At 42.8% G+C, this 14,038-nt stretch overlaps 1 protein-coding gene across 10 annotated transcripts in view; it reads left to right on the forward strand.

Moving 5' to 3' along the window:
- The window catches only part of eps8a (epidermal growth factor receptor pathway substrate 8a), a 74,929-nt gene that overhangs the window by 37,631 nt on the left and 23,260 nt on the right, over nucleotides 1–14,038 (forward strand). For 8 of the 10 annotated variants that reach the window (XM_034296933.1, XM_034296934.1, XM_029125098.2 and 5 more), the window contains exons 3-11: nucleotides 102–193; nucleotides 1,192–1,242; nucleotides 7,450–7,491; nucleotides 8,886–8,953; nucleotides 9,091–9,183; nucleotides 9,355–9,423; nucleotides 9,527–9,676; nucleotides 9,996–10,078; nucleotides 10,841–11,001. In XM_034296933.1, coding sequence (XP_034152824.1) covers nucleotides 102–193; nucleotides 1,192–1,242; nucleotides 7,450–7,491; nucleotides 8,886–8,953; nucleotides 9,091–9,183; nucleotides 9,355–9,423; nucleotides 9,527–9,676; nucleotides 9,996–10,078; nucleotides 10,841–11,001 — 809 coding nt within the window. The remainder of the gene's footprint in view (nucleotides 1–101; nucleotides 194–1,191; nucleotides 1,243–7,449; nucleotides 7,492–8,885; nucleotides 8,954–9,090; nucleotides 9,184–9,354; nucleotides 9,424–9,526; nucleotides 9,677–9,995; nucleotides 10,079–10,840; nucleotides 11,002–14,038) is intronic. The other 2 variants (XM_034296937.1, XM_034296938.1) reach the window with 2 other exon arrangements.

The raw sequence follows: 14,038 nt of genomic DNA on the forward strand, positions 1-14,038 counted from the left end.
AACACGGTCTTCCTACTCCTCTCTCTCTGTCTCTTGCTCTCTCTCCCCCCTCCCTCCCTTTCTCTCTCTCTCTCTTCCTCCCTCTCTCTGCCACTCTCCAGTGGCCATAACTCGCAGTCCCCAGAGCCACCAGAGTCCAACGCCAAGTCCAACGCCAAGTCCAACGCCAAGTCCAAAGCCAAGTCCCTTTACGGTCAGTACAGTAACTAGATGTCACTGTCTCTCCATCTCTGTCCAGACACTCTGCATCCCACTCTTTTCCTCACTTTATCACTACCCCACTTTTATTCCCCCACAGACAAGAGGGTTATAGTTCAGTGTGTAGAAGCCATTTATCATGTTTTAGCCTTTTGTGTACCTGTCTAGTTGTTATATTTCTTGGTCAGGTGCAACTTATTTGAGCATGGGTAATTAAAAGATGGAACTGGCCATTGGGACACAAAACAGTTTCCCACCACACAGACAGTAATTTGTATTACTGAAGATAAAATTATAGTCTGTTTAACTGGAGTTCGACTGTGACTGTTTAACTGGAGTTCGACTGTGACTGTTTAACTGGAGTTCGACTGTGACTGTTTAACTGGAGTTCGACTGTGACTGTTTAACTGGAGTTCGACTGTGACTGTTTAACTGGAGTTCGACTGTGACTGTTTAACTGGAGTTCGAATGTGGGTTGTCATTGAAGGATGCGTTGGAAATCAAGCCAAATATACAGAGGGCTGGTGAGTGGCAATAGATTTAGGATATTATAAGAATTAGCCACTATACAGTATTTTCCAACACTCTCCCCAGTGGCCAAACTCATTCAGTTTGTAATGTCCTTGCTGATCATGGCTGAAGGCTAATTTGTTCAGGGTTAAAACAAATATGTGAAATGTCTGGTGTAGACGTCTACTATAGCTCTTCTCAAACAGGACCGGACCTGATGTTCCAATGAGTCTTGATGTGTGCAGCCCTCCATGTCAAGAAGCATAACTAAGTCATAATCTAAACGGTCAGCTGTTCCTTCTGACACACACCTCCTTCTCTTTACTGAACTATTTAGGTTTATTATTGATTCTAAAATGTCAGGAGGTGCTTGTTTGTCCTCAGGGTGGTGTGTGTGGAGACCTTATGTACAGTGGTTTTGAGTCAGACAATAACCCTTCACCCCTGCTTTTTTCTCTCACCTCTGCATCTCCTCACTCACAGGAATGGATGGGATATACTTCCTCCGCACATCGACCAAACATAAAAAGAAAGGTAGACTCAGACAGCGCTGTTTGGAGTGTACGCCCCCTCTGTGTGTTTGCTTTTCCTGTTCAGTTCTAGTGATCTCCATCTAAAGATCAGTCCACCTTCTAGATATCTAATAATAATAATCTTTATTTATACAGCACTTTTTGAAATCATGTTACAAAGTGCTTCACAGTGCTAAGACAATAAAATACACATAAAGCAAATAAGATGCATGATAAAAGCAAGAAATGTAAATACTGTTAAAAGAAAAGAAAAAATAAGTCAGTTAAAATCAGGAAAGGCTCTCCTATAAAAGTACGTTTCAAGAAGGGAATTCACAGACTCAGCCAACCTGATGACCTCAAGGTACGTGCCAGTGCATATGGGACTAAAAGGTCAGAGACATAACATGGACAGAGGCCACGAAGAGCCTTAAGAGTAATCAATAAAATGTTAAAGTCTATTCTAAAACATACTGGGAGCCAGTGTAATGGAGCCAAAACAGGGGTGATGTGATCATGTTTCTTGGTTCTGGTTAAAAGTCTGGCAGCTGAGTTCTTTACTGTCTGGAGTCCATCAATAGATTTTTGGGTCAAACAAGTAAAAAGGCTGTTACAGTAATCCAGACTTGATGAGATGAAAGCATGTAAAATGGTCTTAGTGTCCTTAAAAGTTAATATTGATCATATTTGAGATATATTTCTAAGATGGTAAAACTTGATTGCAGTGGTGTGCTCTTTGAAACTTTAATTACTGTTACACCGGACGCCAAGATCCTTTGCAACAGGCTTAATAAGATCCACTAGGGAACCAGCAGATGGCAGTATTTGCTTTGTCTGAGTTCAGCTGGAGGAAATTATTTGACATCCAATTTTTGACATCACAAAGGTAGTCGGTGTGTGAAGTCAGCATTCCAGGGTCTGTGCTTCTGACAGGGAGGTGCTTCTGACAGGGAGGTGCATCTGTGTGTCATCAGTGTAAATATGAAAAGAGACACTGTGTTTCTGAATAACATGTCCAAGTGGAAGCATATATAAGAAAAATTAAATAGGTCCCAAGACCAACCCCTGGGGCACACCATATTTAACAGAACAAAATGAAGAGACACAGTTATTCACAAAGACAAAGAACCACAAAAAACCTCCTGTTGGACAGGAACGATGAAAACCATATAAGGCTGTTCCAGAAATCCCCACCCAGTGCCTCCGTCTGTCTAACAGGATGTTGTGGTCAGTGGTGTTGAATGCGGCGCTAAGCTCCAGGAGTACTAGGACTGAACACCTGCCATCAGCAGACATTAAGAAGTCATTCGTAACTCTAAGCTGGGCAGTCTCAGTGCTGTGGTGCTTCCAGAAACTAGATTGACATTTCTCATATATGTTATTTTCTAATACAGAGAGCAGTTGGTGGGACAATATTTCTTCTAAAACCTTTGATAAAAACGGCAATTTGGAAATTGGCCTATAATTTTGAGGGAGGGATCCAGAGGGATCAAGTGGGTTCACACAAGCAGTTTTAAAATAATCAGGGACACAGCCCTGTTAAAAACAGAAAGCAAACAGGGCCTGACCGATTCCATTACTTTTAGTAAAAAAGTTCTCTGTATTACATCAAGGGGGCTGGAAGACACTAATTTGCGATACTGTTTTTAAAAGCACGGACAAGTCAATGGGATAAAACTAGTTAAAACTATCTTGTTGCCAGTGAGGGACCTCAGAGTAAGAGGCCGAGGGGGTAGAAGCTCTGATTGACTCCACCTCATCAGTAAAATAAGATAAAAACTGTTTACAATCATCATCGCTTTCAGCTGAGGCACAAGGAGGGGCTGGATTCACCAGCTGATCCACAATTTTAAATAAATGTCTACGATTGTGTTGATGTGTAAATCAGTTCAGAAACATTTGTTTAACCTTAACCTTTTTATTGTAGTTTAATAATAAATCCTTCATAATTAAATAATGAACTTGGAGACTAGATTCTTTCCATCTGCGCTCTACCTGCCAGCATTCCCTTTTACAGCTGTGGATTTTGTCATTTATCCAGGCTTGCTTTCTTACTGGGGACTAAGGGCTAACCTTGAGAGGTCCAATTATGTATCTTGTATCTCCAGCAGGTTCCCCGAAGCCATCATCATTAACCCTATCAAAGTTGTCATCAGCAGTCATTACCTGCCAGAATATAACAAGCAAATAAATGGTTCAGATAATGGGTTATAAACAGGATTGCATGTTCTTTTGAACATCTGGTTTCAGACCAGTGTATTTTCCCCCAGATAGACGGAAGCAGTAAGCGCATGCTCCATTCCTCCTTGTAGCCAGTGTTAATGGTGGCCTATGGTCTGAATCTACTGGGGACTGATGGAGTTGCATTCATAAAAGACTAGGTACTGTGCTCTTTCAGATTAACTTCTTCATTTTATATTTTCATTTAGAATCTAGGATTGCCTCCTTTCTGGCGGTTTGCTAACAGGTGATGTAGTTTCCTAACAGAGGATGTTGAGCATTTCTGGCTGTTTGCTTACAGGTGATGTAGAGCCTTTTTAACGTTTTTTCTAACAGGTGATGTAGAGTCTTTTGGCGGTTTTGCTAACAGGTGATGTAGAGCCTTTCTGGCGGTTTTGCTAACAGGTGATGTAGAGCCTTTCTCACGTTTTTCTAACAGGTGATGTAGAGCCTTTCTGGCAGTTTGCTAACAGGTGATGTAGTGCTTTTCTGGCAGTTTGCTAACAGGTGATGTTGAGCCTTTCTGGCAGTTTGCTAACAGGTGATGTTGAGCCTTTCTGGCAGTTTGCTAACAGGTGATGTAGAGCCTTTCTGGCAGTTTGCTAACAGGTGATGTAGAGCCTTTCTGGCAGTTTGCTAACAGGTGATGTAGTGCTTTTCTGGCAGTTTGCTAACAGGTGATGTAGTGCTTTTCTGGCAGTTTGCTAACAGGTGATGTTGAGCCTTTCTGGCAGTTTGCTAACAGGTGATGTTGAGCCTTTCTGGCAGTTTGCTAACAGGTGATGTAGTGCTTTTCTGGCAGTTTGCTAACAGGTGATGTAGTGCTTTTCTGGCAGTTTGCTAACAGGTGATGTAGTGCTTTTCTGGCAGTTTGCTAACAGGTGATGTAGTGCTTTTCTGGCAGTTTGCTAACAGGTGATGTTGAGCCTTTCTGGCAGTTTGCTAACAGGTGATGTAGAGCCTTTCTGGCAGTTTGCTAACAGGTGATGTAGAGCCTTTCTCACGTGTTTTCTAACAGGTGATGTAGAGCCTTTCTCACGTGTTTTCTAACAGGTGATGTAGAGCCTTTCTCACGTTTTTCTAACAGGTGATGTAGAGCCTTTCTGGCAGTTTTTCTAACAGGTGATGTAGAACCTTTCTGGCAGTTTGCTAACAGGTGATGTAGAACCTTTCTGGCAGTTTGCTAACAGGTGATGTAGTGCTTTTCTGGCAGTTTGCTAACAGGTGATGTAGTGCTTTTCTGGCAGTTTGCTAACAGGTGATGTAGTGCTTTTCTGGCGGTTTGCTAACAGGTGATGTAGAGAGGATCTTGTGCTCTTACTAATGGTGTCCTCCACTGTTCTAGAACGTTTCATCTGTTTGCTGGTGAACTTGGCTCTGTCATCACATGGTCTCTCCTATCACTACTATGTGGATTACATCCAACTACCCACCTCCTCAAACTGCACCTCCACAAGGTGGCGCTACTCTGAATTTTGGGGAAGGCCTGCCTGCTCTAAGACTTATCCCAATACAGGATCCCTTTCCTACAGTGACCCTTAACCTTGTAGATCTCTAAATGTTCATGCTCATTTTGTACAACATCCTTAGAGTACAACCTCACCTCACACAGGAAGAAGGCATCGCCTCCCTCTTTTCAGGCTATGCTCAGACCCAACAACCCTACCTGAGATATTTTTTCTGTTACCTCTCTGCCCAGTCAAAGATCTTCTCTCTCCTACCACTCTACTGGTGGATGAGCAGAGTCCCTGTATCCACTTTGCCCTGCAAAGTAATACATTTAGAATTATTTGTAGATTTTATTTTTCACTTAGACATTTTAGAATTTTTGGGATGATGAGTGGTGAAAACTACTGATTAAATCAATTTTGATTTCATTTTGTAATACAAAATATGAAAAGGTGCAAGGGGTGAATTATCTTGAGCCAGTCTAAATGCTTTGACTGTGGGTCTGGTTAAGAGCGTCTGCTATATTACCAAAATGAATACAATGCATTTGATACCAACTAATCCATTTGAGTCAAACTTATGGCTTTACATGTACAGTGCCTTAAGAAAATATTCAGACCCCTTCACTTTCTCCACATTATGTTGTGCTATAGACTTAATTTATGATTGATTAAGTATATTTTATGGCCATCTACATATGACATCCTATAATGACGAAGTGAAAACATGGTTTAGAAACCTTTGCCAATTTATTGGAAATATGAAACTGAAATATCTCATTTACATTCTGACTCTTTTCCATGACACTCCTAATTGAGCTCATGCTTCCTGTGTCCTGTAATTATCTTTCAGTTGTTTCTAGGAGTTGTTTGGAGTCTCAGTGCTGTTGCTAATTCAATTGGTTGTACATGATTTAGAAAGACACCGACGTGTCTTTATATGCTCTTACACTTCACATTCCATGTCAGAGCAAAAACCAAATAGGATTTAAAAATACATTCTAAAGCATTGATACTTCCCAGGAACACAGTGGTTTACATTATAGTAAAATGGAAGAAGTTGGGAACCAGTCTTCTTAATGCAATCCGGCCAAACTAAGTAACTGTGAAGAAGAGCCTTGGTCAGTGAGGTAACCAAGAAGCCAACAGAGCTTCAGAGTTTCTGTGGAGGGATACTAGAACCTGCCAGAAGGATTCACATCTCTGCAGCACTCCATCTATCAAGCAATAATGGCTACTGGAAGCCCATGCTGAGTGAAACCCATATGACATGCCATCTGAAGTACTCTGAGAGTGTGAGGTAAAATATTCCCTGTTCAAACTTTTAGGGCTGAATGCCATAAGTCTGTGCTACGTCTGGCGAAAACAAGGTCCCGCTATCACCTGGCTAATACCATCCTTTATTGGCTTTTAAGGAATGTTCCAGGTCAGTCCCTCAGATACTCTGGCACTGGTCTTTTTGTTGTCCTGAGGGTCAGGACAAAGACGGTTGGTGAAGCTGCCTTGAGCCGTTATGGTCCTGTCCTCTGGAACAGCCTGCCAGATGAGCCTAGGGCCTCCCAAACCCTGGACATTTTTACGAAAAAAATTTTAACTCACATTTTTAGCCTGCATTTGTATAGGGTGTTTTTTTTTTTTATTTTACAACTTTGTTTTATTAATATTGTCTTGTTTATCACATTGAAATGCATTTGATTGAAATATGCTGTATAAATAAAGTTTGATTTGATCCATATGGTGAAGCATGGTGTTAGGAGCATCTCAGTGGCAGGCACTGGGAGACTGGTCAGGATTGAGGGAAGTTGGAATGGAGCAAAATACAGAGAGGTCCTGGAAGAAAACCTCATCCAGAGCACAAAGTATCTCAGACTGGGTCTTTCAGCATGAGGCACGAAGCCCAGACAACGCTGGAGTGGCTTCTAGACAGGTCTATGAAAGTCCTTGAGTGGCCCACTGGAGTTGCTTCTATTAAGGTCTATGAAAGTCCTTGAGTGGCCCAGCCAAAGCCTGGACTTGAACCCTATTGACCTTCTGTGGGGAAACCTGAAGATCACAATTCACAGACGCTTCCCATCCAATCTGACTGAGTTTGAGAGGATTGACAAGGAAGAATGGGAGAAACTGCCGAAATCCAGTTGTGAAATGCTGACAGGAGTACCAAAGACGACTCTAAGTTGTGATCGCTGCCAAAGGTGCTTTTAAAAATTACTGAATAAAGGGCCTAAATATTTATGTGCATGAGATGTTTTTTAGTTAAAGAAATTCTAGACATGTTTTTGGTTTGTTATTATGGAAAATGATATATTCGTAAAAGAAATGTATCAGTTGTAAATTATGTCTATGCCCCAACAGTACATGGAGAAAGTGAAGGAATTTGAATACATTCTGAGGGCACTGATTTACATTATAATACATTCACAATAAATGAACAATACACCCATTACATTATGTTGTATTAAACCCTTAATGCAAATTACCAGTACCTTAACCAGGGGCTGACAAACATGAAATAAATCTGTTGTGTGGACAGCAACACAATACTTTGCATTGTGTTACCCTAGCTTACTTTAGACTCCCATCAGAGAAATGGAATCACAGAATCAGTAAGTTCTGTCGAATCAGCATGTTGTCTTTATCCTTGTGGGACCAGTGTGTTGTCTTTATCCTTTTGGGACCAGTGTGTTGTCTTTAACCTTGTGGGACCAGTGTGTTGTCTTTATCCTTGTGGGACCAGTGTATTGTCTTTATCCTTGTGGGACCAGTGTATTGTCTTTATCCTTTTGGGACCAGTGTGTTGTCTTTATCCTTTTGGGACCAGTGTGTTGTCTTTATCCTTTTGGGACCAGTGTGTTGTTTTTATCCTTTTGGGACCAGTGTGTTGTTTTTATCCTTTTGGGACCAGTGTGTTGTCTTTATCCTTGTGTATGTTAACATGTTATTAAACCTACGATCCCCTCAAACTAATCAACCATAACCTTAGTATGACCCCACCCCCTATGTAACCACACTCTCATACCACCCCACCCCCTATGTAATCCACACCCTCATACCACCCCGCCCCCTATATAACCACACCCTCATACCACCCCGCCCCTATGTAATCCACACCCTCATACCACCTGCCCCTTTTGTAATCCACACCCTCATACCACCCCGCCCCCTTATAACACACACTCCCAGTTTTTACCATCCTGATCTACTTTCACTGGGTAGCGTGACATCATATGTATTAACTGTGTCCAGAGGCTCTGTGTTTAAACTGATGAGTAGTGACAGCTGTTGCCGGACCCTTTCTGTATTCAACACTAGTTTAGTTATCCTCCTTAGTCTATATCCCTGTACTCTGCTCATACTCATGGGTGGCGCAGTGGTCTAAGGCATCCATCACAGGGCTGAGGCGTCCAGCACAGTCTCAGGTTTGAGCCTTTACTGTGACACTGGCCGGTGTGTGGCCAGGAGTGACCAGGTGAAGTGTATATTGGCCACCATCGCCCACGGTTGTGAAAGGCATCGTCGAGAAGGATTTCCTTGACTCATCTCGAACTAGACACTCCCTCTGGTGGGTTAGCTATGAGGAAGCTAACTGAGGTTAATACTAAAGTGAGGAAAACATCATAAGTGCTGATCCGAATAACTTCCTGGATGGACGCTAAGTTATTTTTTTTATTTTTTATATGACAGTCCTGCTGAATGTTTAAACCACTGCCAAGCCAGATATGTACGTTATTTTAACCTTTGACCCCATGTAATGTGTTTAACTCCCAATATTGTCCCCTGCTCCTGTGAAGGTCCTTGTAAACTGAGCTGACATGATTGTGAAATGATGTGATTATGAAGTACTGTTTGTGTTATAGCCTGGGTAGTAGCCTCTGCCAAAGTGCACATAACGTGGTGGACAGGAAGGGGAGGTTAGGGTAAAGGGACTGGTGCCTTGGCTATATGTGGTGATTTTAAAGTTTGTGTTGCCAGTTGTTCTGACGGTCCTATCTGTCTCCAGAACAACGGAAGAACTACACCAAAAACAGTATCAACAGCATGACAGACACCTCCCAGTATCACGTGGAGGTAAGAAACCTGTCTTCATACTCTTAGCTAGTGACAGAAGACCAACACTCCGTTCTGTAGTTTTCACAAGAATCAATCAGTACGTGATGACTTCCTGTTCACTGCAGGGTCATTAACCTGTTGTCCCTCCCCTTCAGCACCTCACCACCTTTGTGCTGGACAGGAAGGAAGCCATGATCACCATCGAGGACGGCATCAGGAAGCTCCGTCTGTTGGTTGCCAAGGGAAAGGTGGAGACCATGTTGTTTATACACATATACTTTGGGCATTTTATTGAACAGGAAAGTCTGAAAAATAGAGTTGAGAGTTTTTGATGAAAGAATAGTAGGTCGGATTGGACCCAACCTACCGCAGATTGAAACCACACAGTTGTTGTTTTTATTTATTTGAATATAATTCAGGTGTGGACCCAGGATATGCTGCTGCAGGTTGAGGAGAAGTCAGTCAGCCTGATTGACCCAGAGACCAAGGTGAGTCAGCAGGTAACCAGGTGTCATCCTCTGGTTAGGAGACCTACTGGTAGCTCCTTGGGTCTATCTGGGTCCATGTTGAACACTGTCTCTTTGGTTGTAGAATGAGTTGGAGAACTTCCCCATTGGGACCATCATGCACTGTCAGGCTGTCATGTCATCCTGTAGCTATGACTCCATTTTGGCACTGGTGTGTAAGGAGGCAGGCCAGGTCAAACCAGACCTGCATCTGTTCCAGTGTGATGACATCAAGGTACACACACCTGCCCTTTGACCTGGTCAAACCAGACCGTTACAGTCAAGGTACACACACCTGCCCTTTGACCTGGTCAAACCAGACCGTTAACAGTCAAGGTACACACACCTACCCTTTGACCTGGTCAAACCAGACTGTTACAGTCTAGTTACACACACATCACAATGGCTAAACCATGACTGCCGTGAAGTGTACATTTTACCGACTAGAAACACATTTTACTGGATTGGAATGACTACTAATGATGAGCTGTGACTTTCTGCCTGTTCGCCTCTGTCTCTCCCTCTGTTTGTTGGGTTGTCTGTCTTTCCCCCAGGCCAACCTGATCCAGGCAGATATAGAGAGTGCCATTAAAGATCATAAGGGAGGCAAGGTGAAGAAGAGGCCAGAGGCACTACGGTAACACACCTTCATCTTCAGCCTGTGACTGGGCTCTGGACTTAAGTTGTTCTGGTGGCTGTCTGGGGTTGTGTGGTGGTTCTGAATGGTTTGGGTTCTGAGGTTATTGTGCTTAGACTGTGGTTGTTATTGGTTCTTGTAGATTTTAATAGCTTTTAGTGTGATAGTTCTATTGGTCTGTTGTGATTAGCTGGTCACCAGTTCTGTCCCTGTCTCCTTTCTCCTATAGGATGATTCCGTCCCTGTCTCCTTTCTCCTATAGGATGATTCTGTCCCTGTCTCCTTTCTCCTATAGGATGATTCCGTCCCTGTCTCCTTTCTCCTATAGGATCATTCCGTCCCTGTTTCCTTTCTCCTATAGGATGATTCCGTCCCTGTCTCCTTTCTCCTATAGGATGATTCTGTCCCTGTCTCCTTTCTCCTATAGGATGATTCCGTCCCTGTTTCCTTTCTCCTATAGGATGATTCCGTCCCTGTCTCCTTTCTCCTATAGGATGATTCTGTCCCTGTCTCCTTTCTCCTATAGGATGATTCCGTCCCTGTTTCCTTTCTCCTATAGGATGATTCCGTCCCTGTTTCCTTTCTCCTATAGGATGATTCCGTCCCTGTTTCCTTTCTCCTATAGGATGATTCTGTCCCTGTCTCCTTTCTCCTATAGGATGATTCTGTCCCTGTCTCCTTTGTCCTGTAGGATGATTCTGTATGTCACTCCTTTTTCCATTACTTTAGGATGATTCTGTCCCTGTCTCCTTTGTCCTGTAGGATGATTCTGAAGAGTGATGGTGTCATCCCCCCACCCCCCGCTGCTCCAGCCCCTGAACCCCCCGCTGCTCCAGCCCCTGAACCCCCCGCCACCCAGACCCAGGTGGACGTAAAGAGTCGTGTAGCAGCCTGGTCGGCCTGGGCAACGGACCAACATGACTGTAAGGAAATATGAGATTTATTTATAGGATTTAGATGTTCTACCTTATCATAATAAAACAGTTTAAGGGATATGTACAGCTACATGGACTTTGACAAAAATTTTGACTGGATTGAATATTTAAATCTGAAAGGCAAAGTGATATTTTAGGGGTTGAATCGGGTTAAATAAGGTACCCTTTATGTGTAACAGGCCTAGTAAGCCCTGTAAAAGGCTTTTAAGGAGTTAGTGGCAGCAGAGAGCTCCTTAACATTCTGTCTCTGAGCATTTTAATCTGGAGGATAGCCAAACTATTAGCTGGTCTGATTTCACATAGAATCTAATTAAATGCTGCATTCTATAAAATCCATTTAATTTGCATAAAACCTGACAGACAGTGAAAGTTGAAAATGTTATTAATTATGAGAGAAGAGGTGTTTACCTAAATGTTGGCAGATGGTGGTAGGCCCCAAACCAAAAAAGAAGTGTATGTATGTTGTCCTTTAGTAAGCTAAATTGTGGTTTTAAAGTATAACCCTGTTTCCCTAAGTTGGAGTGCTGCATAAATAAAGACAGAATGCAATGATGTGCGAATCATTTGATCCCTATATTGATTAGACAATAGTACAAAGACAACATATAAAATGTTGAAATTGAGACCTGTTATTGTTTTTGAAAAAATGTATGGCCATTTTGAATTTGATGCCAGCAACATGTTTCAAATAAGTTGCGACAGGGGCATTTTTATCACTAAGTCGCGTCACCTCTTCTTTTAACAACACTTTTTAAGTGTTTGGGAACTGAGGAAACCAATTATTGTAATTTTAAAAGTGAAATGTATGTTTATTTTGTTTCATAATGCACCAAATGTTTTCAATGGGTGACAGGTCTGGACTACAGGCAGGCCAGTTTAGCACCCGGACTCTTTTACTACACAGCCATGCTGTTCTAATACATACCGATTGTGGTTTGGCATTGTCTTTCTGAAATAAGCAATGCCTTCCCTGAAAAAGACATTGTGTGGATGGCAGCATATGTAGCTCCAACACCTGTATATATTGTTCAGCCTTAATGGTGCCTTCACAGATGTGCAAGTCACCCATACCATGTGCACTAATGCACCCCCATACCATCATGGATGCTGTGCAGATAACAAACCGGATGGTCCCACTCCCCTTTAGCCCGGAGGAGGCGGCGTCCATAATTCCCAAAATGTATTTAAAATGTTGATTTCTCAGACCACAGGACAGTTTTCCACTTTGCCTTAGTCCATCTTAAATGAGCTTGGGCCTAGAGAAGGCGGTTGGGTGTCTGGATCTTGTTTATATCTGGTTTCTTCTTTGCATGGTAGAGTTTTAACTTGTGGATGCAGCAACAAATTGTGTTCACAGACAATGGTTTTCTGAAGTGTTCCTGAGCCCATGCAGTGATTTCCACTACAGAATCGTGTTTTTTTTTAATACAGTGCTGCCTGAGGGCCCTAAAATCACGGCCATCCAATATTGGTTTTCAGCCTTGTCCCTTGCATACAGAGATTCTCAGAATTTCTCTGCATTTCTCCGGATTCTCTGAATCTTTTTATTATATTATATACCATAGATGATGAGAACGTTGTTTTTAAATTGTTGCACCATTTGCCTGTGCAGCCTTTCACAGAGTGGTGAAACCCCCCCATCTTTACTTCTGACAAACTCATCCTCTCTGGGATGATCTTTTTATACCCAATCATGTTACTGACCTGTTGCCAATTAACCTAATTAGTTGTGAGATGTACCACCAGGTGTTTTGTTTTTATAGCATTACCTAACATTTCCAGTCTTGTTGCCTCGTCACAGCTTTTTTGAAACGGGTTGCTGCCATCAAAATCAAAGTGGGTATTTATTTTTCAAGGAACAATAAAATGTCTCAGTTACAACACTTGATACATTGTCTTTGTACCATTTTCTATTGAATATATGGTTTAAATGATTTGCACATCATTGCGTTGTGTTTTTATTTACATTTTAGTAACAAGTATTCTTCAGTATTATTTGTTTTACATGTTATTTGTTTTACCTGATTTTCAAATGGCATTTGGTATGATTGAACTAGACTCAGAATCTATTTCAAATATAGAATAAAATGGATTCAAACTGCTGACTCTTCAACCTGACTCGTCAACCTTTACTATTAGTTTGAATTATTTTGATGCACAACCTTTCCCTAATGTAGGTATGGATACTTTTAGCATTGCTGTTGTCATCTTGAAACACATTGCAGAAGGACCTGAAATTACAATTGAAAACTGCTCCAATTGTTTATTTTTATTCACAGACTGGATGGCTGCTGAACACTTATGTTATTTAAAACTCCTATAGCTGTTAATATTATGTTGTTTTGGTTTTAATATGTATGCCGTCATCTCTTCAGCATGTAACATCTTCTATTATGTTAAATAGAATTAACCAGACAGGATCTGCTGTAGCACACAGCTCATTAACTCTCTATCTGTCCCTCCACCCTCTACTCCCCTCCCTCCACCCTCTACTCCCCTCCCTCCACCCTCCACTCCCCTCCCTCCACCCTCTACTCCCCTCCCTCCCTCCACCCTCCACTCCCCTCCCTCCACCCTCCAATCCCCTCCACCCTCTACTCCACCCCCTCTACCCTCCACTCCTCTCCCTCCACCCTCCTCTCCCTCCTCTCCCTCCACCCTCCAATCCCCTCCACCCTCCACTCTTCTCCCTCCACCCTCCACCCTCCACTCCTCTCCCTCCACTCCTCACCCTCCACCCTCCACTCCCCTCTCCCTCCACTCCTCTCCCTCCACCCTCCACTCCTCTCCCTCCACCCTCCAATCCCCTCTACCCTCTACTCCCCTCCCTCCACCCTCCAATCCCCTCTACCCTCTACTCCCCTCCCTCCACCCTCCACTCCTCTCCCTCCAATCCCCTCCCTCCACCCTCCACTCCTCCCCCTCCACCCTCTACTCCCCTCCCTCCCTCCACCCTCCACTCCTCTCCCTCCACTTCAATCCCTCCTCCTACTACTTTTTTCCCTCCACCCTCCCCTTGTTTCCA

The sequence above is a fragment of the Esox lucius genome, chromosome 14 (genome assembly GCF_011004845.1).
Source record: "Esox lucius isolate fEsoLuc1 chromosome 14, fEsoLuc1.pri, whole genome shotgun sequence".
Taxonomy (NCBI): domain Eukaryota; kingdom Metazoa; phylum Chordata; class Actinopteri; order Esociformes; family Esocidae; genus Esox; species Esox lucius.